At 45.0% G+C, this 26,253-nt stretch overlaps 1 protein-coding gene across 1 annotated transcript in view; it reads left to right on the top strand.

The window, feature by feature from the left end:
• LOC306933958 (uncharacterized protein) overlaps positions 1-26,253 on the top strand; it is a gene marked incomplete at its 5' end in the record, with an annotated part of 50,293 nt that continues 24,040 nt past the window's right edge. Inside the window, 13 exons of the mRNA XM_079516344.1 lie at positions 1-127; positions 10,301-10,450; positions 11,553-11,698; positions 12,430-12,528; positions 13,140-13,215; positions 16,430-16,637; positions 16,934-16,963; positions 18,188-18,497; positions 19,389-19,591; positions 20,269-20,374; positions 20,884-21,249; positions 22,179-22,538; positions 24,790-25,056. Of these exons, the coding sequence (XP_079372470.1) occupies positions 1-127; positions 10,301-10,450; positions 11,553-11,698; positions 12,430-12,528; positions 13,140-13,215; positions 16,430-16,637; positions 16,934-16,963; positions 18,188-18,497; positions 19,389-19,591; positions 20,269-20,374; positions 20,884-21,249; positions 22,179-22,538; positions 24,790-25,056 (2,448 nt within the window). The remainder of the gene's footprint in view (positions 128-10,300; positions 10,451-11,552; positions 11,699-12,429; positions 12,529-13,139; positions 13,216-16,429; positions 16,638-16,933; positions 16,964-18,187; positions 18,498-19,388; positions 19,592-20,268; positions 20,375-20,883; positions 21,250-22,178; positions 22,539-24,789; positions 25,057-26,253) is intronic.

Genomic DNA, 26,253 nt, shown 5'->3' on the forward strand with positions numbered 1-26,253 from the left:
ATGGGAGGGGTGAGGGGGGGAGGGGTGGTTACGGGACAGCAGAGCCAAAGAGGAGGAGGAGGAGGAGACGACACGAAGGAACGGGGCAACACGGTCGCCATGGCAACACAAGCGGCCCAGGCAACTGGTAACTAAGTAACAGAGAGAGAGGGGGGGGGAGAGAGAGAGAGAGAGGGAGAGGGAGAGAGAGAGAGGGAGGGGAGAGAGAGAGAGAGAGAGAGAGAGAGAGAGAGAGAGAGAGAGAGAGGGAGAGGGAGAGGGAGAGGGAGAGGGAGAGGGAGAGGGAGAGGGAGAGATAGGGGGGGAGGGAGGGGGGGTCTGGTTAATCATAAGGAGAGAGAGAGATAAGACTCCAAACAGACCTCTGCCGCCTCTTTATTCTATTCTACCACAAAGTGGGACCTCTTTGGCTCCTCGTCTCCTTCTGCTGACAGCCATATATCCCTCAGCTTGTAGATCTGTGAGGCTCTGAGCAGAGAGAGAGAGAGAGAGAGAGAGAGAGAGCGCATCCTGAAGCCACGACTAATGGGCCTGCACACGTGCGTGCGTGCGTGCGTGCGTGCGTGCGTGCGTGCGTGCGTGCGTGCGCCCGCGTATACCTTCTTATGGTGTACATTGTGTTGTTCGTTGCTATACAGAGGAAACTGTGGTTGGAAACAGGAGAGCCTCCCCCCCCAACACACACACACACACACACACACACACACACACACACACACACACACACACACACACACACACACAGGAAACACTTGCAGTTGCAGTTCACAAGCCAAGGAAAATGAAAGCGATGAATAGTGTTTGTGGGGCATACGTTAGTCCGATGTACCAATAGTCTGGCAAACGTGGCCGGTAGGACTCACCCATGGCTGCCGTGTGCGGTTAGGGTTATAGGTTAGGGTTTGGGGTGTCGGACTATTGCGTGTCAGACTGTTAGTATGGCGGACCAAAGATATACACTTAAAGGACCACTTCACCACTTTTCAACTTCTCTTCCTATAATTGGTCCTAACTAATGTTCATGATAAAATACCACCATTTTTTCCTACTCAGTCTGTGTCTCATAGGAAGGCTGTGGGCAGTTCAGAAACCCGTCCACCAGTGACATCATCAATGGTGAATCCAAGCTAATAGAAATGGCAGGCTTCCTTTTCCTGAAAAGTTGCAATGCAAAAGTTGAAGCCATCGTTCTCACGATAATACAAATCTAAATATATTTTAAAACAAATCTTGTTTAAAAAGAAATCTGCCTAATGATGATGTCACTGGTGGACGGGTGTCCGAACTGCCCAAAGCCCTCCTATGAGACACAGACTGAGTAGGAAAAAATGGTGGTGTTTTATCATGAACATTAGTGAGGACCAATTATATGAAGAGATGTTGAAAAGTGGCGTCGGCGTTCTCAAATACACATGAGAATTTGCATCTGAGCCACAATTGCATCTTTTATTGTGTGCCGCTTTTTCCATTTAGTTGGTTTATGAGTTAAGTTATGTTCAAAGCTGAGGACCCACTGCCTTTTAAACAAAAGGCAGTTTCCAGAGGAAGTGCACCTGTTTTTCCTTTCTTTATATGCACCCATACTGCTGTAGGACTCGAGTCCTTGACTCGTCTCGAGACCGGGCTCGAGTCCATATTTTCGTTGACTCGGTCTCGCCCACAATTTCACTCGATCTGTCTCGGACCAATTAAGGGACTCGGGACTCCTCCCCCACCCGAGTCCACTCGAGTCACGAGGCACTACAATGCATGCAGCTATAGCTGACCACATGACATGCCTGCTCTCGCAGTGTTTTTCTGTACCTCGAATGGGGGAAAAAGAAATCTGGTCTCGACTCCCGTCGCTCTCGGTCTCGACCCTCTGTCTTTTTTTTCTTTTTATACGTTTTTTTTGTGGCTTTCGCCTTCATTCTTTTATGGAGGGACAGACAGTAGGCTGACAGGAAATGGGGAGAGAGATGGGGGGAAGACATGCAGTGAAGGCCGTCGGGATCGGGAGTCGAACCCGCGGCACACTGCCAGGCTGGATTGCCAGCCAAGGTGCCTGGACCACTGAGCCATGGCCCAGGCCGACTCTGTCTTGACTCGGACAACTCAAAGCATTCAATGACCTGCCTCGGTATATCTTATCTATAGGGAAACCTGTCATGGCAGGTAATGTTTAAATGTTGTCGTTATACTACCAACAACGTTGTTTACTTTAGTTTAGGCCGCATACTTTACGTCTATAGAAAACACATGCAACTCTGCATCATACCAGCTTAAAAAAACAAACAATAAAATAAATCAATTTACATTCAAAATAGTTGAGGGAAAAAAAATGAAGCCACCATTTATTGTGATGTTGATTATATCGACACTATAGAGATGAAAAAATGGTTAACATAATGTATGTCTTTACTTCTTGAAATGTGAAAAGGTGAAGTGTTTGTGACCTGGCCCCCCAAACTCAACCAGAGGCCCCCCCCTCTCTCTCTCTCTCTCTCTCTCTCTCTCTCTCTCTCTCTCTATCTCGGCCCAGAGGAAGCACATGACTCACACAAAGGCAGGGTGTTGTGATCTATGGCTGGTGTTCATGACAGGATCTTTATCTGGGACACAACACCTGTTTTAACCACTTTAACACTAAATATATATAGCACTATTATACTATATATTAAGTTAACACCTCAATAAAACGGACACATAATTGAGTTGAGTTTGATGGCTGAAAGTCGGCCTACATACAAAAGGTTGTGTAGCCATTTACAATTTCAAGTTTGTTTCACCGCATATGTTACTACGGCCAGACTGTTGCTGTCATATAAGTCTGGAGCACCGGAAGATCTGATTATTATGAGTAAGCGATAAAGCAGAAATGAAGCCTCCACTTCCGTTTCGTCTTTACAGTGCTTAGCATAAAAAAAAAAGAAGAAAGCTCTAAAGATATTTTAAAATATATTCTTGTGAACGGAAATGACAAACAGATTACTCTGATTCGGTGTAGTTCCAGACTCTATAGCATTCTGCACTCGGAGATTGTGGAATAGTTGTCTGGCTATCCACTTTGTGTCTTGTGGCATAAAAAGGCCTTCTGTTGATCTGTTCTGCTTCTGGTTTCGGTAATGAATGTTTTTTTCTTTTCCGGGAGCGGGTTATCAGCCCTCGACCCAACCCCCAACCTGGCCAGTGGGTTCACTCTTTGTTTGGTTTCTATACCCTTCGACCTGTTGGGCTGCCGATGGGTGACCCTGCCAGGAGTGCCATACTCCTACTGACATAGCCCTAGGGGTCATGTGACATTTTGTAATTTTAAAACTAAAACCTCTAAGAAGTTCCACAAATTAAAAAATAAAATTAAAGATGGGGTTTTTATATCCTCTTAGTAGACCTTGTATTGAACTGTAATTCCCTGTGCTTTTTTCTGCAAACTGTAAAGTAACCAATCAATCAATCAATCAATCAATCAATCAATCAATCAATCAATCAATCAATCAATCAATCAATCAATCAAATCAAAAAGCCTACATGTCAGTTGCAGAGTAATCCCTCAAGACAGATTCAGAGCAGGACATTATTATATAATTGTTATTATTATTATTATTATTATTATTAAGCCTATTAGTATTATTATTATTTATTTTTTGCCAATAGGTTCCCACATGCTTGCCGAGTAGGCAGGCAGTTTGAACGGCAAGCAACGCCATCATGACAGAGTAGACCTATAGCCTCTGAATAATGCTGTACACGTTAATGTTTCAGTAAACCTCTTTAACGTTGTTTCATTGTAGAATCAACAGCAGAACAGTTTGCATTTCGCCCCCGCACCAGCCGTGATATATCAATAACCATACGTACGCGGTTAGAATACAATGGCGTCTCTCATGCCAAAAGGTCACATTGTAATTTGTAACCCTATGATGTTTACAATGAGTAAACGCATATTTGCGTTTCCATAAAACCCAGCACTTTAATGCCAATCTTACTCTATGTACATTCTACGGTCTTTATAGTATAGTATAAATAATATTTTTTATATCTACCGCAGTGTAACGTTCCACATTGCTATAGTCAACGATCGGCTCGTATTTTCTTGAAGATGGCGGCTCCATAGACGATCGTTAGCGGCGTTTTTCCTCTGAATTGAGGCTCAGATGAGGTGATATAAGGTGAGGGACAATGTTAGGCGCTCAATACAAAAAATACTGCGAGTCTCCGGTTAGCAGATTAGCGTTTTTAATGCGCGAAAGGTCTGATCGTTCGATTGAAAAATGGAGGCTCACGAGCCACATCACAGGGTCTTCTTCGCTGCCTTTTTCGTTCATTTTGCCTGGCACAGGTGAAAGAGCGCCTGGAGTAAATGGTGACTGGTACGAAATGCGTTTTAATCAATGGAACATTGGAGCATTCAGTGATTTGGGTGATTTGGAAACACCCCCAGTCTGCCCCGGTAACAAGATGTGCACATGCACACACACTACCGTGGGGGGACACGCCAACAGCACACACACCAAGGCCCGCCCCCGCTCGATCATGATTGGCGGAATGCCCCTCTCTATCCTGATTGGATGAAGGCTGGGCCACCCATAAGAAAGCTTGATGGCTCACCCGCACTCTGGCCAATGGAGAGCGACGTTGCAACGTGGCGGCCATCTTACTTCGGGGCAGCATAACATTGTGTCTATGGGGCATGTACTTTTAAATAACCATAACTTCCTCAATTTTCAACCGATTTTCAAACGGTTTGGTTTGTTATAAACGTCAGAGACGTCCGCATACTTGTATGCTTTTATACGACGTTCATATAAAAAATAAAATTAAGCAGATAAGCGTCCTGAATCATAGCCACGTTGACAACGTTTGTAATAAACCAACCCGTTTGTAAATCCGTCAAGATTTCAGCGAGTTATGACTATTTTTGTTTGAGCTGCCATAGAACATACTGTACTGTAGCCCCGAAGCAAGATGGCCACCGGGGGAACTACGTCAGAGACTCCGCCTTAATCCATCTAGCCTTTATCTATGGGGCCACCTAGCCAAAAACGAAACCTAAGGTTTGTTGACCCCCAGGGGTTAACTGGGGACAGGGAGGAACTCCTTATATGGTCAGCACACTCTATAGTAGGGAGAATTATCACAACAAAACAAAAAAACAAGTGATATTTGAATTAAGTGAAATCACTGAATATATACCTTTAAGCAGTAGGCCTATGCCTATTATATGAAGTAGGCCTACTACAACTGTGTTATAATTTAACCCAGTTGAACTAGTGTTGTATTCAGCCTTATAGGTGACGGAACTTAATCTCAAATGTTTTTTTCGTTTACTTCCTGAAAGCAAATGTCACATTGTGAATGTGAACTACGTAGGTCGGTTGGCTCGTTTCGACACAAAGTAGCCTACAAATAGGTTAGGCTATAGTAGGCCTATAGTTACTTACTTACTTAGGCCTATAGACCTACATTCAATCTATGTGGCATCGAGGCTGCACGACGGCGTCGCTTATTTGCCTCCCCACGACAGACAGCCTAAGATTTAGACTCGACTCTCGTAGATGTATTGTATCGATTCTCACATTGAAAAATGTCAGAATCGATAAAATATGCCTACTTCTATAAAAATCGAAAACAAATGTTTTTGTATTATCGACAAGCGACGCCGGTCGCCCGTCGTTGTGACAGAACGGAAGTAGGCCTAGGCTGTAATTTGAGCCGTTTGTTTGTTTGAATCTTTCAACATGTTGTAGGCCGATACTTTTAGTCCCGCCCGGGGGGGGGGGGGGGGGCGTGGCACGGGGGCAGCCCCCCTCCCCCCTTTGTGTAGTCTCACTCGGGACACGCACGCCGTCCAATGGGGAGCGTACGTGGACGGACGTGACGTCACTGGGAGGAAGGCATGCCTATGTATGTTGTTAACATGTAACTAACATGCACGGTAGGGCAGGCTCACGCTGCTCACACACACACACTAAGGTTCTCCAAGGTAAGTGAAGCTCTGTTGCTATTATTGTTCTTTTATGTTTTATGACACTAATATAGTTTTTGTTCGTGCGCCGTGCACAGCGAAGACCGGTGCGCGCGCACGGTGCTATATTGTTGTTGTTATTTGAAATTTAGTTTTAAGAGTCTCTTTGTTGGTTGTGAGTTGAGACATAGACACTATAGACAGAAAGCCAACACTAGCTTATATGCTTCTTCATGCAAAACAAAGCACAGTCTCTCTCTCTAGACTTTCTGTCCGCAGGTCTGCATGTATTCTTTTATTAGGCTAAAGGTCTCCACACACCGGGCGGGATTTTCGGATTTTTAGCGGCGTTTCTCCATCGGTTTTCAGAAAAACGCGCCCAGTGTGCAACCACCTTTAGGCTACATGTATATATGTATGTGATTTATTGTCACGAATGGCAGCTAAACGTGCTGGACGTCTTCTCAATTTCACACCACAGTACTGTGGTAGTAAAAGCGTTACAGTGAGCCTGATGTTTATTGTTTACACGTGGATTAAATTTGAATGACTACTAACTATAGCCTAATGGGCTGCAGAACAACAAACAATGAGTACAACCGCCATGGTGGATGGATGGGACACACCGGCCGGCGTTCATACACAACATTACATTACATACATACATTTATTTATTATAATCACACACGCGTCTCTATCTCGCCTGAAGTTTCCTCTTTCTTCAAGTCGAACAGAGTAAGTTAAGTTATGCAAGACATTCGGAACATTCGCGGCAAAAGAAGGGAGGAGGAGGAGAGAATAAAAGGCTTTAATAACGCGAGATTTGTAGCACACTGTTATAAAATAGATATAAGACTGAGTGAGGGAGGGGAGGAGGAGAGAGAGATGGTGGAAGTGTGTCTCACTGGCTCCCATGCGCCTCGATCAGTGTGCTAATGATAGCCTATACCTGCTAGCCTCTCTCTGGTCTGCTTATGACTGAATCATTACACATTATTTATGATGATGAGGAAAAACAACCACAATAGCAATGTCTCAGAAATTATTCACTGTCATTTTTCAACAACAAACACATGCACTGGAGACTGCTACTCCTGCCTGCATGTCTGTGTGCCTGCCTGTCTGTCTGCACAAAATAACATCTGCCAATTTGCTGGTTCTGACATAGGCTGGTTCCATTTGTACACTCTAGACTTCTAGAGTAATAAGACAGACCTGTAAGCTATGAGTCCATATTATTTGGTTCCATTTATACACTCAGAGTTACAGAGTAGACCTGTAAGGGTCCATTTGGACCCCAGGTGGTCCCTGTTCCCCATATTGAGAACCATTGATATTACGAGCAACAACCGGCTATGTAATGTAGACATCAGTAAAGTGGGAATGGGATATAATGGGATGGATGGATACATACTGGCCTACAATCTGTATTGCACAGTTCATCAGATGATGATACACAAACTGTAGGCCTATTCAACAGTAGTAAATGGCCAAGTAAACAGATAAGAGGGCAAGGAATACAATTCATTTCTACAGTAAGTAAAGCTGCCTTTTTGTTGCCATGCACATCATAAGTTTAGTTTTTTTCTAAAGAGTGGGTGAAATTAGTTTTCGTGCATCGGTCCCATTCATCGATGTTGCAGGAACTCGCCTGCAGGTTGAGTTCTGAAATGTCCCAAGAAGCCTATAGCAACCCAGTCTCTGAGAGAACAGAGCAGCAGTTTATTTGTGCCTATATGCTGTCTTTAAGCACGGCTAGAATGATGTTTCAACCAATCAGATTGCTTCCTCGAAACGACCTGTTGTATAATGGTTATAAAGGTGCGTGAGCAAGCATAGCTGAAGATGTTATACTTATGGACGTTAGTTAAGGTGCTAGAAAATACACATACCTATAGACACCAGGTAAATAGGCCTATGTGTCTAAACCTGCAGGCTTCTCAAAGTGGGTGCTGTGTGACGCAAGTCCAGGGGTGCAAATTCCAAATTTTTGGAATTGTCACTTCAGTTTAACCACTTAGACCAGGGGTGGGCAACTTTGACAATGGAGAGGGCCACTATATTTCCACAATCACTCTAGATGGCCACATTGCATATTACTTTCGTAGCAAAAATAGCCGATCTACAAGCTCAAAACGCGTCTCACTGCGACTCGTTTTGAGCTTGTAGATCAGCTATTTTTTGCTATATTTGAATTGAAATCCTGAATATCTTTTTCTGCTATTTTTGAATTGGACTACAATGCATGTAGTTATAGTTATGTTAACTTTACGAACTAAATACAAATACATTGGACATAACAAAATACAGTAACATTTTAATACTATAGTAATTAACCTGCAGGGCCACATTAACCCATTTTGGGCGGGAACCCCATTTGATGTTAGAATCATGTTATGCTTTAGCTATTGAAAAATAGCAGATCTACAAGCTCATAGCTTGTAGGTCTGCTATTTTTGAAAAATCGAAGAACGACTGACATAGAAAGTTTAGAAACATAGCTTTTTCAGAAAACTGTCAGGATGTAGAAGACATTTTTAGAATCTGATCTCGGGTCAAAATGGATTAAGCGAAGGTGGGGGCCGCATGTGGCTGCCAGTTGCCCATGTAGGCTATGACTGGTCTTAGACCCTCCATGCTTAGTGAAACGGACCAGAGTCAAACTGAACTTGGTGCGTTCTTTTTTTTCTCCAGCCTACAGTACACCAAGTCATAAACCAACTAAGTGGAAAAGGAGGCACTCGAACATAAAAGATGCACGACTGGCTCAGATGCAATTCCTGATGTGTTTTTTAGAACGCTCTCTTCACCAAAAATAGCAGATCTACAAGCTCACGTCGTGAGCTTTTTATTTTGGTGAATGTTCGACCCTCAGAACAGGAAAGCTGGGATTTAACTAGTTAAACACCAGTTATAATAGTTATTTTATCATGGAATCAAATATTCTCTCCAGGTTTCCTTGTTGGCTACTGTATCTTTTGGGGAAATATTTACATGACTATATGGATGGCAACAACAATGGAAGTTGTTACATGATCTCCACTAATACATTGTTCATTATTGTTACTGCTATCCAGCTGCTATTCAGACAGATATTCATGGAGGACTTGAACTTTAAAATGGATCTAAAATGAGTGATTTTTTTTATCCCCACACAGAATCTGCAATCTGAATTCTGAATCTGAACCGGCTATCTGAGTCTTGGAATCGGGAGGTTGCTGGTTCGATCCCCGGCACGTCTCTCTCAAGTGTCCCTGAGCAAGGCACTGAACCCCTATCTGCTCCCGATGATCAGGTTGGTGCCGTGTGTGTGTGTGTGTGTGTGTGTGTGTGTGTGTGTGTGTGTGTGTGTGTGTGTCATCTAATACACATTGTAAAGCTCCTTGGATAAAGGTGGGATATACAATTTTTATTTTATAGTATATGTCTCTAAATGTCTCTAAATAAGATACATAGCATTATGTGAACAAGTAACCAGCCAACAAACATGCATCTGCAAATTATAACAAGACGTTTTTTGCTCCCGATTTGGTTACGATCATTTGATTTGGATTATCTGCCTATACCGATTTTTCCCGATCCGATGTTTAGAACTCGTTTATGCCATATCACAATAGTACAATATCCACAATCACAGACAATATTCAGTCTAATATCATGATATGGATATAATATCGATAGTAGGGATGTCCCGATCACGTGTTTTTTTGCTCCCGATCCGATTCCGATCATTTGAAAATGACGTGATCGGCTCCGATTTCCGAGCATGTCATCGGATCGGGACAACCCTAATAACAAGCATAGGCAACACTGAGAGATACAAGGTGGTATAAGTGCTAGTGTAAGGGGTGATCAGGTGAAGTGTGAAGACGGGATAATGCAGTAGTTGTTGAGAAATAATGGATGTTTTGACATCGAGACAAAGTCGAGGTGTATGATCATCCTTTCACGGTGGAAAGGTAATGCATGTGCATACTATTTTTTTCTTTTTAATGCCACTATTTTCACCCGTGCCAATACCTAAACGGTACCTGAGGACGTAGGACGTATAGCGTGTGGAAGGAACACGTTGTTCCAACCAGTTCCTTTCTCCTCCATCAGGGGCCCCGGCTGGCCAGGGGGAGGTAGTTTAGAGACCAGGATTACCGCATGTTTTTTTGTGAGGGTACCTACCCTAGGGGACACGGGGAGAACATGCAAACTCCACACAGAAAGGCCCTTTCGACCAAACCCCACCCTAAGGGTATGGGCACTGATGACTGTTGAGCAAGACCATGCTGGCCTGAACACTTTCACACTCTCTTTTTGTAATTGATAAAAAGCAACCATGTTTCCCCCCCCCCCCCCCCCTCCTAGAAAACCTCACCATGGCCACAACCAACACCACGAGAGAGGCTGTGACTCCAGACTCCTTTTTAGATGACAAGAGCAACCGCCACGACCTGCTGAGGTGGCTCAACAGCTTGATGAAGACGAGCTTCACCGATGTGATGCAGACAAACTCAGGTATGACCTGCTCCCGTCAGTCTCAATCACTTCACCGATGTGATGCAGACAAACTCAGGTATGACCTGCTCAGTCTCAATCACTACATGGCCGCCTATTCGCAACTATTTGAGATATTAAAAACGCAATTATGTTTTGCATAATCGTCAACCGTTCCCATGTTGAAAAATATCCATACATTTTTCAAAAATAGCAGAAATATATAATAAATGGGTCGGTAATGTATTTTTTCCTTTTTTTGTCATATCTGCCCTATGCAATTTGTGATTATGAAGCCTACATTTTTTGCAATGTTCAATGCAAAAAAACAATTAAATCATTAATCACAATTATTTGTGTCACAATTAATCGTCAACTTAATATTGTAATCGTGATAGCCCTAATGACCCCTGGTCCCCCTTCATCAGAGTTGTTGTTGTTACATCCATAGTATTAGTATCGGAAAAGCTGCCAATACTGCTTAAAAATGCTGGTATCGGTATCGGCGAGTATGCCAGTCTATGCCATTCCGATGCAAATGTAATTTATCACACGATGATATTTCATTTAAAAGCCCCTTTTTGAACCGGTTTGGTTCCTTTTTCCACGCCTAAGATTGAACAGGCTCAGAGTGTTTTCCACTGAAAAGGAATTAGTTCAGAACTCTTGGAGTCGGTTAGAAACTGGAACCACGTTTAGTTCCGTGTGAAAGTTTGAGACCAATCCGATACCGATATTTCATTTTTATGGCCGATTCCGATTAGGCTACCTGCGTGCGTGCGTGCATGCATACAGGTGCGTGTCACTGCCAGCTCATGGATTGATTGGCTGTTCCCCGGCTCTATTGACGTGAGCAGGGTCAGGGTTAAGTAACGTGTGTGTGTGTGTGTGTGCGCTGTGTGTGCAGGTGCGTGTCACTGCCCGCTCATGGATTGGCTGTTCCCCGGCTCTATTGATGAGAGCAGGGTCAGGGTTAATTAACGTGTGTGTGTGTGTGTGTGTGTGCGTGTGTACAGTTGCGTGTCACTGCCAGCTCATGGATTGATTGGCTGTTCCCCGGCCCTATTGGTGTGAGCAGGGTCAGGGTTAATTAACATGTGGGTGTGTGTGTGCGTGTGTACAGGTGCGTGTCACTGCCAGCTCATGGACTGGCTGTTTCCTGGCTCCGTTGACGTGAGCAGGGTCAGGTTCCAGGCCGACGGAATGGACGACTATAAACACAACTTCACTCTGCTGCAGGAAGCCTTCAGGGGCCGACACGTCACCAAGGTTCACCTCTAACTATATAAACTACCGTATACATTTAACCCATTTTGGGCGGGAACCCCTTTTGGTGTTTTAAGCATTACGTTATACTTTAGCTATTGAAAAATAGCAGATACAAGCTCATAGCGCGCCACCGAGTGGCGCGCTACGAGCTTGTAGGTCTGCTATTTTTGAAAAATCGTGAAAATGCGGCTCAAATCTTTGAAAATTGAACATATATTCTTTCAGAAGCCCTTTTTTTCAAGTCAAGCATAAATGGGTCAACTCTATAACTGCACTATAGTCCGGCAGCCAGGATTGAGGCCGAGGGTGGGAAATTTGGTATATCGTTTTTTTTTTATTGGCCTAAAATATTGTCTATATACATACATTCATGAATCCACTTGTTGACCGGCTGTCGGTATTGATCAATGTTTTTTTATAGGGGTTTATATGTGACCATACCATTGACATCCTCCTCAATATTTCATTAACAATTTCGTAAACAAGGAAGTGTACCGGTGTTATAGAAAATTAAAGTCTGCATTTAACAATCGTTAAATACGGTATTAGATTGCGTCTGGCAGAAAGGCCATGCAGGTATACCGATTAACATCTTCCTGCTACGAAATGTCATGGTATCGTATGGAATCTGCATCATATCGTTGCTCATGTATCAACTTTTTCCCATTAAATCTATTTGTTTCATTCATTGTTTTGTAATAACGTTGAGTGGATCTGGTGTCTTCTTTCAGGACATTCCCGTTGAGGAGCTAGTCAGCGGGGATTTCAAAGCCAACCTTCACTTCTTGAAGTGGTTCAAAGTCTTCTTCACGGAGAACCTGGACAATCAGGTAAGGGTGGGACGTTAATCGCTATCGTTTATCGTGATAAACAATAAACGAATAAACGTAGGTACCCTCACAAAAAACATGCAGTAATCCTGGTCTCTATACTGCCTCACCCTGGCCAGCCGGGGCGCCTGATGGAGGGGAAAGGAACTGGTTGGAATAACGTGTTCCTTCCACGTGCTACGTCCAACCGGGGAGAAACCCCCCCTGTCAGGTGAAAAGAAGCGGCTTGGACTCCTCATGCATAGAAGGAAGCATGAGATCAGTCCATTGCTCTCCCCGGGTTGGCGGAGGGAGTGTAGAGCCCAGGATTACATTAGACAATCGACACTGGGTGAAAAAACGGGTTACAAAATCGCGGGATAAGAATTATAGTAAAAAAAAATAATAATAATAGACAAAACGATCCTGCATCATACACTAGGAATTAGCGATATTTTTGGTGAATGTTCCCCCCTGGAATAGACATACTGGGGATTTCAAGTGCTATAACAAATGTGCCATTTTAAAATTTAAGCACATTTTGGATATCACGATAACATGGTTAACCGCAATGACTTTTGCCACAATAACGGTAACGTGTCATTTTGGTGTCGCCCCATCCATACAACCAGGAATATGATGTGGTTGCAGCGCGAAGCGGACAGGACATCCACCCCACTGGTCCCGTTCCCAACGCCCAGAACCAAAGTAAGACTGACTCCAGGGTTGACTAGCGTACCTGATAATAGCGGACCTGATAATCATCACCACTAGGTTCTCGAATGCAATCGAGCCAGCAGGCTCTCCTGAGCCGACTGGCTGTGATTAGGAAACGCGGAGACGTCCGACTATTACTATTGCTAATCCTAACTCTAACCCTAACCTCAGTTTTAACCAGCCACGTAAGTCCCCTAACCTCATATCAGTCTTAACCGGCCACGTAAGTCCCCTAACCTCATATCAGACTTAACCGGCCACGTACGTCCCCTAACCTCATATCAGTCTTAACCGGCCACATACGTCCCCTAACCTCATATCAGTCTTAACCGGCCACGTAAGTCCCCTAACCTCATATCAGTCTTAACCGGCCACATACGTCCCCTAACCTCATATCAGTCTTAACCGGCCACGTGAGTAGAGTACCCTAACCTCATATCAGTCTTAACCGGCCACGTACGTCCCCTAACCTCATATCAGTCTTAACCGGCCACATACGTCCCCTAACCTCATATCAGTCTTAACCGGCCACGTAAGTCCCCTAACCTCATATCAGTCTTAACCGGCCACGTAAGTCCCCTAACCTCATATCAGTCTTAACCGGCCACGTAAGTCCCCTAACCTCATATCAGTCTTAACCGGCCACGTACGTCCCCTAACCTCATATCAGTCTTAACCGGCCACGTGAGTAGAGTACCCTAACCTCATATCAGTCTTAACCGGCCACGTGAGTAGAGTACCCTAACCTCATATCAGTCTTAACCGGCCACGTGAGTAGAGTACCCTAACCTCATATCAGTCTTAACCGGCCACGTGAGTAGAGTACCCTAACCTCATATCAGTCTTAACCGGCCACGTAAGTCACCTAAACCTCATATCAGTCTTAACCGGCCATGTAAGTCACCTAAACCTCATATCAGTCTTAACCGGCCACGTAAGTCAGTTTCACGATGTTTTCGCTTCGGCGGCAGTAATTTCACTTCTGTGTTTCCTGATCGCAGCCAGTAGGCTCTCCAAGCGAGCCTGCTGGCTCGATTGCATTCGACTGATAAGTAACCTACTGGTGATTATCAGTTGATAACATTTGAAGCAAGTGTTTGATTTAGCTGTACCAAATAGTCATTTCGTTTTTTTTTTTAATGTTTTTATTGTGGCTTTCGCCTTTATTTTATATTTTTTTATGGAGGGACAGACAGTAGGCTGACAGAAAATGGGGAGAGAGGCCGTCGGGATCGGGAGTCAAACCCACGGCACACTGCCGGACTGGATTACCAGCCAAGGTGCCTGGACCGCTGAGCCATGGCCCAGGCCTATAGTCATTTAGTTTTAGTCATATTGTAGTCATCTGAAATGGTTAGATGACAAATCAGTTAATTTTGTTGACTAAATGTATTTTGTCAGGCCTTGATGACATCGTAATGCCTGATTTTGCACTCGATTGCACGCTGAAAATAGTCGATCAAGCTTGTAGAGCACAACCAAACATAAAAGGACTTGTATTCTAGTTCTACTGGATCTGTTCTCTACCAGTCCCACCCTGACATTTTAGTTTAGTTTTGATTGGTAGGAAGAAATTGTCAAAAAGTACGTCAAGTACATTCAGACAAAATTATTTAGTTTTTATGTTGTTTCATCAATGAAAAAGCATCAGTCAATGAACATTTATCGTCATAGTTTTAGGTCGACAAAATTAACACTGGACTGACCATATTCTGTGCATTTTTATTTTCGACCAGTGGTGGCTTTTTAACAGTTTGACTCCATAAAACGCTTTACCCGCTATTTAATCAAATATTCTACGCTGCCGAGATTGTTTTATTACCTTTAGAGCATACGCTGACATATTTGCAGCTTTCCATGACGAAAATCCGGCAAAAAAAAATCCGGTTTCATCATCATAACGTGACGGCCTCGTCCTCAGGTCCCGGATAAATCCGCTGTTTCTTTTTAATTATTTTAAAACGGCGAATTAACCGCATTAAACAAATGTCGGGTATAGCATTTTACGCGCGGTGGAACACTGGATTAAACAATTAATTAATTGAACTAATTGAGTACTGCACTTTTTGAGACAAAACATACAGTAACCACTTCAGCCCTATATACATTTCGGCCATTTGAAAATAGCAGATCTGCAATCTCACAATGCAGCTCACAATGCGTCGCATTGATGCATTGTGAGCTTGTAGATCTGCTATTTTCAAAAGATTTTTGTTATACATTTCAAAACTTGAAATGGGACATTCTGCACAGATACAGATACATTTTAACTCAAGTACATTTCGAATTCCGTAGTATTTCGACATTGCAGTATTGATAGTTTTACTTAAAGATGGAGATTTTTGTATTTATTCCAGTTTTTCCATATGAGGTGACGGTACTTCATTGCCTTCCTGCATTCCCTTGGTGTGGTTGTTATGTGCAATGCTGTCTTCCTGGAGGCTGAAACCTTGACAGTCAAACGTGCCAATGAAAGAAAAACAGTGATAGTGATAGTCACAATATTAACCCCTCCCCCTTTATCATACACCAACAGCTGTGGGTGTGGCTGTTCAGTTCAGGCGGATCACCACCCACCAGGCAAACCAGGCATACTTGATTGATTGATTGATTGATTGAATGAACAGTTTATTAGACAGAATGTATAAACAGCAACAGATTACAGTCAAACACTCGGTCCAAAAGGGATAGCACCAAAACAAAAAGTCCTTGCGGTCTTGTTTCCATTTAGGCCCTATGCGATCAATTCATAGACATGACATGAACAATAACAACAGAAATCTATATGACATAGGTATAAAAAAATAAATCCATGACGGCACAGTAAAAATAAAAACACTATATCCAATGAGTGGAAAAAAGAAAGGGGGGGGGGTGATTTCCTCTCCCATGGGCCTGCTGAGAGGTGGATTTTCAGGCCTGTTTTTAAAAGATGCTAGTGAGCATTTTTTGAGGGAGGGGGGTCAGGGCATTCCACACTCGGGTGGCAGTGCTGTAGAAGGAGAATTGACCCATATATTGTTTTGAAATGGTGGGCGTGTCCACTTAAAAACGACATTTAAAAAAAAAAATCTTCCTCCTTATATAATAATAATAATTATGATCATGTTTTAGGGTGGGGGAAACAAAAATCACGGCACTCCATCTTTAAAGTAAAACATGCAAGTACTTCCCCCCCCCCCCCCCGCCATTGCATCTTTGACAGAAATCCGTAAAAGGGACTCGGTGTCGGACAGCACGGAGGACGAAGCGTGCAACCAGAGGTTGAAGAAAGCCCAGAAGATCCCGTACGACCCGGCGTGGAAGGACCAGTGCCCGTGGGCCGAGCCCAGCCCCAAAGGAGAGCACAGCACCTACTGCTCCGTGTGCAAGCTGCACCTCAGCACCTCGCACAGGGGCCTCCACGACATCAGGTAAGGAGAACACAGCGCCACCTACTGCTCTGTGTGCGAGTTGCATCTGAGCACCTCGCACAGGGGCCTCCACGACATCAGGTAAGGAGAACACAGCGCCACCTACTGCTCCGTGTGCGAGCTGCACCTCAGCACCTCGCACAGGAGGGCCTCCACGACATCAGGTAAGGAGAACACAGTGCCACCTACTGCTCTGTGTGCGAGTTGCACCTGAGCACCTCGCACAGGGGCCTCCACGACATCAGGTAAGGAGAACACAGTGTCACCTACTGCTCCGTGTGCGAGCTGCACCTCAGCACGTCTCACAGAGGCCTCCACGACATCAGGTAAGGCATTGGCTTTCAAAGTGGGGTCCGGGGACCCCTAGGGGTACTTGAGGGAGTTCCAGTGGGTCCCTAGCTAATTTAGAGATTGTTAGGAATAGGAACCAAATGGACCCTTATGGGTCTGTAACTCAGAGTTACATTAACAGTGATTTTACAATACAAATTGGGGGTCCCAGAGATAGAAATGCCATTAAATCGGGGTCCATAGCCTATTGCATGTGAAACTGGGGGGTCCATGAAATTAATAGTTTCGGAATCACTGCTAGAGCCGTCAAAATCCTCTATATCTGGGGTCATTGGCATATCTTTTCAAATGGGGGTCCACGACCTAATACATGTCGATTTGGGGGTCCTTGACATTACAAAGTTTGAGAACCACTGACATAAAAACTCTTTTCTGAAAACGGTCATAATTTAGAAGACATTTGTAGAATCTGGTCTCAGGTCTACATATAGTTAAGTAACTTGAACAATAATAATAACAATAATCGTGTATTGTGATACTGCTTGAAAAAAAACATATATCATGAAGTTTGAAGTTTATTGAGAGGATGGCCCCTTGAGATGTCGCATCTCGTTTTAGAGGGGGTCCTATACATACAACATTACAGCAGTGCATGTACACATAACATAACATGACATAACATAACATAACATAACATAACATAACATAACATAACATAACATACAGTTCGCTTGCTCCCTTTCTCCCACCCCCACCCCATCCCTGACCCCCGACTCGTTAATGGGGAAAACGGTATTATAAACTGTCTCAAAGATGTAAACATGTGAGCAAGCAGTATTAGAAGCATGAACAGGTTGTTTGAAGATGTGAGTACAGGGAAGTCCTGAAGCGGCATAGAGAGGTGATTGATCTGAGTGGAAGCGGGAGTTTATTCCAGTCAGATGGGGCTTTGTAGTGGAAAGACCTGCGTCCAGATTCTGAAAATATTCTGTTTGGAACCATAAAATAGGGATGTTGAGTGTGTCTAAGTGGGTATGGGGATGTGAATGGTTTCAGAGACTGTTTTAGGTATGAGGGGCAGTTGAGGTGGACGCATTTAAAAAGGAATAGGTACCAGTGGTGTTGCCTTCTAGCCGTAGGCTGCAGCCAGTCAAGTGAGCTGTACAGTTGGCAGTGGTATGGGCATCTTAGAACGAATCTGCACATGAACGAATTGCATTCTTCCATATCGCCCCCTAACCCCTATATCGCCCGCCCAGGCGCCACGAGGAGTCCACCAAGCACAGGACGCGGTCCCAGAAGACGCACGGAGGTACGGCCAGAGAGACCGTGATGGAGGAGCCGCCGCCGCCGCTGGCCTGCAGCGCGGCCGCCGTTCGCTTCATCCTGAAACACTGCTACTCCGGAGCCTCCGCGCTGGGCGAGCGCGCGGCCAGGCATTACCCGCGCTACATGCTGGGCCTGCGCTACCCCGGAGACGTGGCGAGCGCGTGCAAGCAGACCCCCTACAGCCTCTACGTGTACGGAGGGCTGGCGCTCGGCGAGGCCCAAGGCCTGGACGACTCCACGGTAAGGCACACAGGTCACAGTTATCGAGTTATATATTCATCACCTCATGCCCCCCGATCGCGGTTTGTGTGAGACGATCGCAGTTGTTGTTTTTTTTTTGCATGATCGTCGATTTCTTTCCGCGTTGAAAAATGTGTCCATGCATTTTGGAAAGGTTTTTAAAAAATAGCTACAAGCGTGTTGCAAAAAAACGAACAAAAAACAAACCCACACACACAGTGAAATCGTTAATCGCAGTCCCGCCCCCTGCGAGGGCACCGGAAGACAATTCACCATTAATTTTCCCATAGACCTTTCAAAATGTATTTATTTAAAGACCTGTAAGCAGTCGAGTTGACAAATCATGACAATAAAAATTGGGCGGAACCGCTAATTAGAAAGACGAAAAAAAGGACAGGGTACAACACTTTTTTTGGTTGTTTTTCTTCTTTCTAAATATTTGTTCGGCCCAAAAAATGTGTTTATTGTAATGATTTGTCAACTGGGCTGTTGGCTTTGTCCGAGGCTTTGACCCATTTTGAGCGGGAACCCCTTTTGGTGGTTACATACATTATGTTATAATTTAGCTATTGAAAACTAGCAGATCTACAAGCTCGTAGCGCGCCACCGAGTGGCGCGCTACGAGCTTGTAGGTCTGCTATTTTTGAAAAATCGTGAAAATGTGGCACACATCTTTGAACATAATTATATTCTTTCAGAAGACTTTTTATTTATTTCGACGTCAGGCCTAAATCGGTTAACGGTCTTTAATTTAATACTTTTTGAAACGTCTATGGAGAAAATTAATAGGGATTTATTTCCTGGTGCCCTCCTCGTTCTGAAAGGGGGCGGCGGGACTGTGACGCTCTATTAATGGTCAACTCTTCCATTTGTGCCGGTGGTGACTGACAGCCCTACTGCGCGGTGCTGGCGGGTTACTTTGACGCCAAGGCGTCGCGCTACGTGGTCAGACTGCTGGACGTGGTGGAGGACGGCAGCAGAGGGGGAGCAGCCGCCGTAGCGGACGTGGTGAAGAGGTTCGACGACGGGCGTGCCGCTAACCTGGTGGCCGTGTACTCCCAGGGCCAGGCTCCGGAGGCCTCGCAGCGCATGTGGTCAGTAATTATGGACGTTTTTTATTTAATATGTTACTTTAACCCATTTAGACCTGAGGATGCATCTTTTTTTTGTTTTTATGTTTTGTGGCTTTCGCCTTTATTTTATATTTTTTATAGAGGGATAGACAGTAGGCTGACAGGAAATTGGGAGAGAGGTGGGGGAGGGGGTGATGACATGCAGTAAAGGCCATCGTTGAATAAGATTTTATTCACTGTTGGTACCATAGGAGAGATAACAGGCAAACGTCGATCAAAATAACAATTCCTCTACATTCTAAATGTGTAGACTTCTTGTGAATTAAGTAATGCAGATGTTTAAGAATAATTTCACTCTTGAGGGCGTAAAATGCCCTCAAGAGGTTTCATGTTTCGCTCTCAAGAGTGGTTACCAACTCTCCATTATTTGGCTGTGGACCACCTGGAACCCCCTCAAGGACCACTGGTGGTTCCCGGACCACTGGTTGAAAACCACTCTACTAATACATGAAATTAACCCGTACCATATGATACTTGTGGGACAGGGACATGAACCCTCACACTATGATAACTTGTATGAATGTTCTCCTCCACAGGGACATGAACCCTCACACTATGATAACTTGTATGAATGTTCTCCTCCACAGGGACATGAACCCTCACACTATGATAACTTGTATGAATGTTCTCCTCCACAGCTCAGTGCTCAGGGACATGAACCCTCACGTGGTGGCCTTAGCGGGGCTGTACGAGGCGGCAGACAGGGCCTGGCGCGCCGCAGCCGCCAAGCTCTCTTTCTCTCAGGTTTGGAATAGTTTTGGATTTTTCTCTCTTTTTTTTAAATCAGCTTCCAGATCTGATCATCAATGATCGGACTTTCTAGTCTAGTCACGTGGTCTAGTAGAGATGTAGTGGCGAGATGGTCATGATTGGTTGGCCTCTAAGCCAATGGGAGACTAGCCCTCTACGGCCAATGGGACACTAACCCATTCAGGACGGGAACCCCTTTTGGTGTTTTAAGCATTATGTTATACTTAGAAAAATAGTTAAAATGTGGTGCAAATCTTTGAATATATATTCTTTCAGAGGAAACGTTTTTTAACTCAAATCTTTGCTTCTGGGGGGGCGTCCCTGGAACAACATATTTTCAGATGGGGGGGTCGGCGGCCAAATACATATAATTCTGAGGGTCCTTGACATGAAATAGTTTAAAACCACTGACATAGAATCATAGGTTTTTCAGAAAAATGTCATGATTTAGAAGACATTTGTCGAATCTCAGTCCTAAACGTGTTAACTCTGAGCTCTCTCAGGTCCAGGAGCTGATGGCAGACCTCCACGCCCACCACAGCTCCGCCCCGACCCCGAAGGACGGCCCCCTGGCGGCGCTCTTCACCTCCCCCGACGGCGCCGTGCGCAAGACGCCCCCGAATCTCTACGACAACGCCGGCTGCCTCGACCTCTGCCTCGCGGTCGGCAAACTGGCGTGGTCGTGGGACGAACTCGCGGCGTATTTCGAAGGCTCCCGCGAAGGAGACGACGGCGAGGCCGGCGGGGCCGAGGCGATCCGCTCGCGGCTGCAGGACGTCGGACTCAGGGCCACGGTCATGTTCCTGGAGCACGCCATGGGCCCTCTGCACGACTTCCAGAAACTCCTGCAGCACGCAACGTCCCCCAAGGTTAGCATGGGTTCTCTTTTCTTTTTTTTCTTTAATTTTTTTTTCATCCCATGATTTTGTAACCCATTTTTTCACCCAGGCCCCTTTTTCCACTGGTTGGGAACCGGTTCAGTTCTTTTAGGTTCTTAGTCCATGAGCCAGAGCTCCAAATTTGGAACGTTATTGAGTGTGCAAAACTACTTCCGCAGTTGATTACTTACACAAAGACAATGATTTATTGTATTACACATCTTAACATTTTAAATATGAAAATGTGGAAGGGTTATCATATATTAATTTACTTATATTATGTTTATATAAACAATTTAATATAGACATGGTTATCGTCCACTCAATTCATAATTAACGTTCCAATTTTGGAGGTCTGGCTCATGGACTAAAAACCAACCCAACTGGTGGAAAAGGGGTCCCAGTGCCAATTATCTAATGTAATCCTGGTCCCTACACTCCCTCTGCCAACCTGGAGAGATGGCGACGGACTGACCTCATGCTTCCTTCTATGCATGAGGAGTCCAAGCTGCTTCTTTTCACCTGACAGAGGGGAGTTTCCCCGGCCGGACGTATTGAGTGGAAGGAACACTTTATTCTGATCAGTTCCTTGTCCCTCCATCAGGCGCCCGGCTGGCCAATAGTTTAGAGATCAGGATTACTGCATGCTTTTTTTATGGGTTCCACATTATGTCATTATTCATTATAGTATATTTTTCTAATTCAGACCTGGGGCTGCTATGTCTGGTAGATATAGTTAACCCATTTTGGGCTGGAACCCCTTTTGGTGTTTTAAACATTATGTTATAATTTAGCTATTGAAAAATAGCAGATCTACAAGCTCATAGCGCGCCACCGAGTGGCGCGCTACGAGCTTGTAGGTCTGCTATTTTTGAAAAATCGTGAAAATGTGACCTAACCTGACTTTCCGCTCCCTCCAGGCCGACCTGGCGTGCGTCCTGGAAGCCGCCGGCGCCATGCTGCACACCTACGCCCACCGCCTCCTGCAGCCTCGGGCCGCCGCGAGCTTCCTCGAGGGGAGCGCAGGCCTCCGGGACAAATCCTCCCGGCTGCCGGCAGCCGAGCTGGTGGGCCGCGCGGGCGGCGGTCCCGACCTGCAGCTCTTCCTGAAGGCGTGCGAGGGGACCGCGACGTCGGAGGCTCTGCAGGAGCTGGCCGAGTCCTTCTACGAGGCGGTGACGCGCAGCCTGGCCGAGTCGCTGCCGCTCCGCGCCGCGGCCCTGAAGACCATGGCCCAGCTCCTTGACCCTTACAGGAGGCTGGACGTCACGTCGGAAGCGGTCAGTGGTGGTCATTTTGAACAGCAAGTTTACGATTTAGTCTTAACCCATTTTGGGCGGGAACCCCTTTTGGTGTTTTAACTAAGCGTTATGTTATACTACGAGCTTGTAGGTCTGCTATTTTTGAAAAATAGTTTTTTTTATTTCGACGTCAGGCCTAAATGGGTTAATAGGTGTTCTGGCAGCTTTTGATATTACTATTAGTAAGTAAACAACATCAGGAAGAAGCAGGACTCAAATCAGGATTCGAACTCCATTCTTTTATATGTCATCACACCGGAGAGAGACTAGTGTCTCCCTCCAGAGCTTCCCCCCGCACTCCCCTACACACATGTCCCACACATAATGTTATACTTTCAGGAGTGTACAGAGTTTCAGGAGTAACAAGAGATGGTCATTCCTTAAATGGACTCTAATCTCACACAGTTTGAAATAGGTTTACATGAGTCGGCAGTCTCTAATGAGTTTGTCAGTGAAGATCTGGCTACATAGGCTACATTAAATGAATCAATACCATAGTGTTTATATGCATTTGCGCGTCCAAACCACATGGCGGCTTTGAATTGTTATCACATGCAATGCAGCCAGTATGGACATTTTAACACATGCAATGCAGCCAGTATGGACATTTTAACACATGCAATGCAGCCAGTATGGACATTTTAACACATGCAATGCAGCCAGTATGGACATTTTAACACATGCAATGCAGCCAGTATGGACATTTCCTACATATTGACGTTGTTGGCAGACATTGTCCCGACTATTACTAACCGTAACCTTAAAGGACCACTTCACCACTTTTCAACTTCTCTTCCTATAATTGGTCCTAACTAATGTTCATGATAGGAAGGCTGTGGGCAGTTCAGAAACCCGTCCACCGGTGACATCATCGATGGTGAATCCAAGCTAATAGAAATGGCAGGCTTTCTTTTCCTGAAAAGTTGCAATGCAAAAGTTGAAGCCATCGTTCTCACGATAATACAAATCTAAATATATTTTAAAACAAATCTTGTTTAAAAAAATAATCTGCCTAATGATGATGTCACTGGTGGACGGGTGTCCGAACTGCCCAAAGCCCTCTTATGAGACACAGACTGAGTAGGAAAAAGGTGTTTTATCATGAACATTAGTGACGACCAATTATATGAAGAGATGTTGAAAAGTGGTGAAGTGGTCCTTTAAATCTAACCCTAAAGGTCCTTGCGGACTGGGCAAGGTTTTCGGAAAGCTGCCGGGAAAAACGTTGCTAAACATCCGAAAAAAGGCAGTAGTGTGCAGGGACCTTAACCCTAACCCTAATACTCAGTTTTAAAAGGCAGTAGTGTGCAGGGACCTTAACCCTAACCCTAATACTCAGTTTTAAAAGGCAGTAGTGTGCAGGGACCTTAACCCTAACCCTAATACTCAGTTTTAAAAGGCAGTAGTGTGCAGGGACCTTAACCCTAACCCTAATACTCAGTTTTAAAAGGCAGTAGTGTGCAGGGACCTTAACCCTAACCCTAATACTCAGTTTTAACCGGCCACGTAAGTCAGTGAGTTTCACAATGTTTTCTCTTCGGCGGCAGTAATTTCACTTCTGTATTTCCTAGTAGTCAGTATATGTAGGAAACGTCCTTGTTGCACCATTACATGGTCCAGATAAGAACATACTGGTGATTATCGGTCGATAACGTTCGAAGAGGGCGAAACACACCGATTATTCGCCATGCAACTCCTGGCACCATGCAACTTCTTGTAGCAGAATGGCGCTTTCACTGGTCACATCACACACAAGCGCAGAGGCGCAACGACTATCTGTTTCCACGACAACATTTTTTTGCGATGTAACGTAAACCGCTGGGTGTTTTTGTGACTTGGCGTAAAGCGGCACGCACGCACACACACACACACGCACAACTAGCGTTTAATCATGCTAATAAAGCGACGCAATGCAACGACATGCGCCGTCGTGCAACGGGACATATCAGACCGCTGCGACGAACGCTAAAACGGTTTCGTTGCGTCTCGAATCAATGGCGTGGTTTTTGGGTCGTAGTCTTCTGATTAACACACCATTTAGTTTTAGTCCTCGGAAATGTGTCTAGTCTTGGTCGACTAAATATCAAACCATTTCTTTGGTCTTAGTCTTTTAAGTCTAGTATATGACAGAGGACAATTTCACGATCAACAAACGCTGATAACGGTTCCGTTCCCATCCCTAGAGGAGAGCTATAATAATAACGGCTATGATCCCACCCCCATCCCATAGGTGAGAGAGCTCGGCAGCACCTTGGGCCTGTGCAAGAGCTCGGGGGAGGCGTGCTCGCTCAGCGTCGACTTCCTGGAGTTCCACAACGCCAAGCGGGTCGAGGTCCAGAAGAGAGACGACGGGTCAGCGGTGGCGGCGGCGTCCGCGGAGCAGCGCTGGAGCGCCGCCCTGAAGGACACGGAGTCCACGTCCGTCCTCAGGAAGCTGCTGCTCGGCCTCATGTCTCTGCCCTGTCCTCCGCTGGAGGCGCGCCGCCTCTACGATCAGGTACGTTATCGGTCGCACGCGGGGACATATCACCCCCCCCCCCCCCCCCCCCCAACTATATCTGCCAGACATAGCAGCACCAAACGCCTCGCATCCAGCAGCCCGACCCAGTGTAGTTCTTTTTGCGTGGCGCCGCACAAACACGGAATCCACGGGTGAGTCTTAACCCATTTAGACCTGAGGACGATTTATTGATGAAAATCAATATTCCAGTAGATAATGAGGCAAAAACAATTAGGTCTAACCGTCTAATCGAAAAGGTTTATTTGAAGATAATACAAAAATCACACCCGTGTGAACTGAGTGGTGTAAGGTCTTATATAGCCTGATCAGCTGTGGTCTGACGTAATGTCTGACGTAATGAAATCACACCCGGGTGAACTGGGTGACCATAGCAACCATGCTAATTTTTTCTGCACAGACAGACAGACAGACAGACAGACTAACAAAGCCAGTTGTAGGAGTGGTTTACACCACTCAAAAAAAGGATAAGTCAAAAAGTAAAAGAGATATTTCATGAGAATGAGTTCAAAAGTAAAGTGCAACGATGGATCCAAAAAGAAAAGTACAAGAGTCAAAAAAGGATAGCTGTGCAAGCAGCCGATTAACCGTACAGGAGCAGAGTTGCACTTGTTCCTCGGGGGGTTTAGTCTGGCATATTATCTACCTTCACCCAACTCGCGTCCAGGTTATATAGCAAGTGATTTCACAATAGCAAGTCATCGGCCCACACGAAAGTTCCGTGGCAGTCTCCGAGTTCTTCCCGCAAAACACATAAGTCATATCCCACAGCACCGAACGTCCCAGAACAATTGAGATCTGCCAGAGAAGTTGAAGTGATTTCATATTACACATGGACAGAAATAAAGGAACATCACAAACCACCAGACCGTCTCTCCCCTGTGAGGACCATTCGGTGGAGCAATCGGATCATTTGTGGTGTACTATAACAGGGGTTCTCAACCCGTGGGTCGCGACACCTCGGGGGGTCGCCAAAATATTTTAGGGGGTCCCCAAATTATAAAAAAAAAAAAAAAAAAACGATTTAAAAAATAAATAAATAATTCACGATTTTTCTAAAATAGCAGACCTACAAGCTCGTAGCGCGCCACTCGGTGGCGTGCTATGAGCTTGTAGTTCTGCTATTTTTCAATAGCTAAATTATAACAATGCTTAAAACACCAAAAATGGTTCCCG

The sequence above is a fragment of the Electrona antarctica genome (genome assembly GCF_951216825.1).
Source record: "Electrona antarctica genome assembly, chromosome: 2".
In the NCBI taxonomy this organism is placed as follows: domain Eukaryota; kingdom Metazoa; phylum Chordata; class Actinopteri; order Myctophiformes; family Myctophidae; genus Electrona; species Electrona antarctica.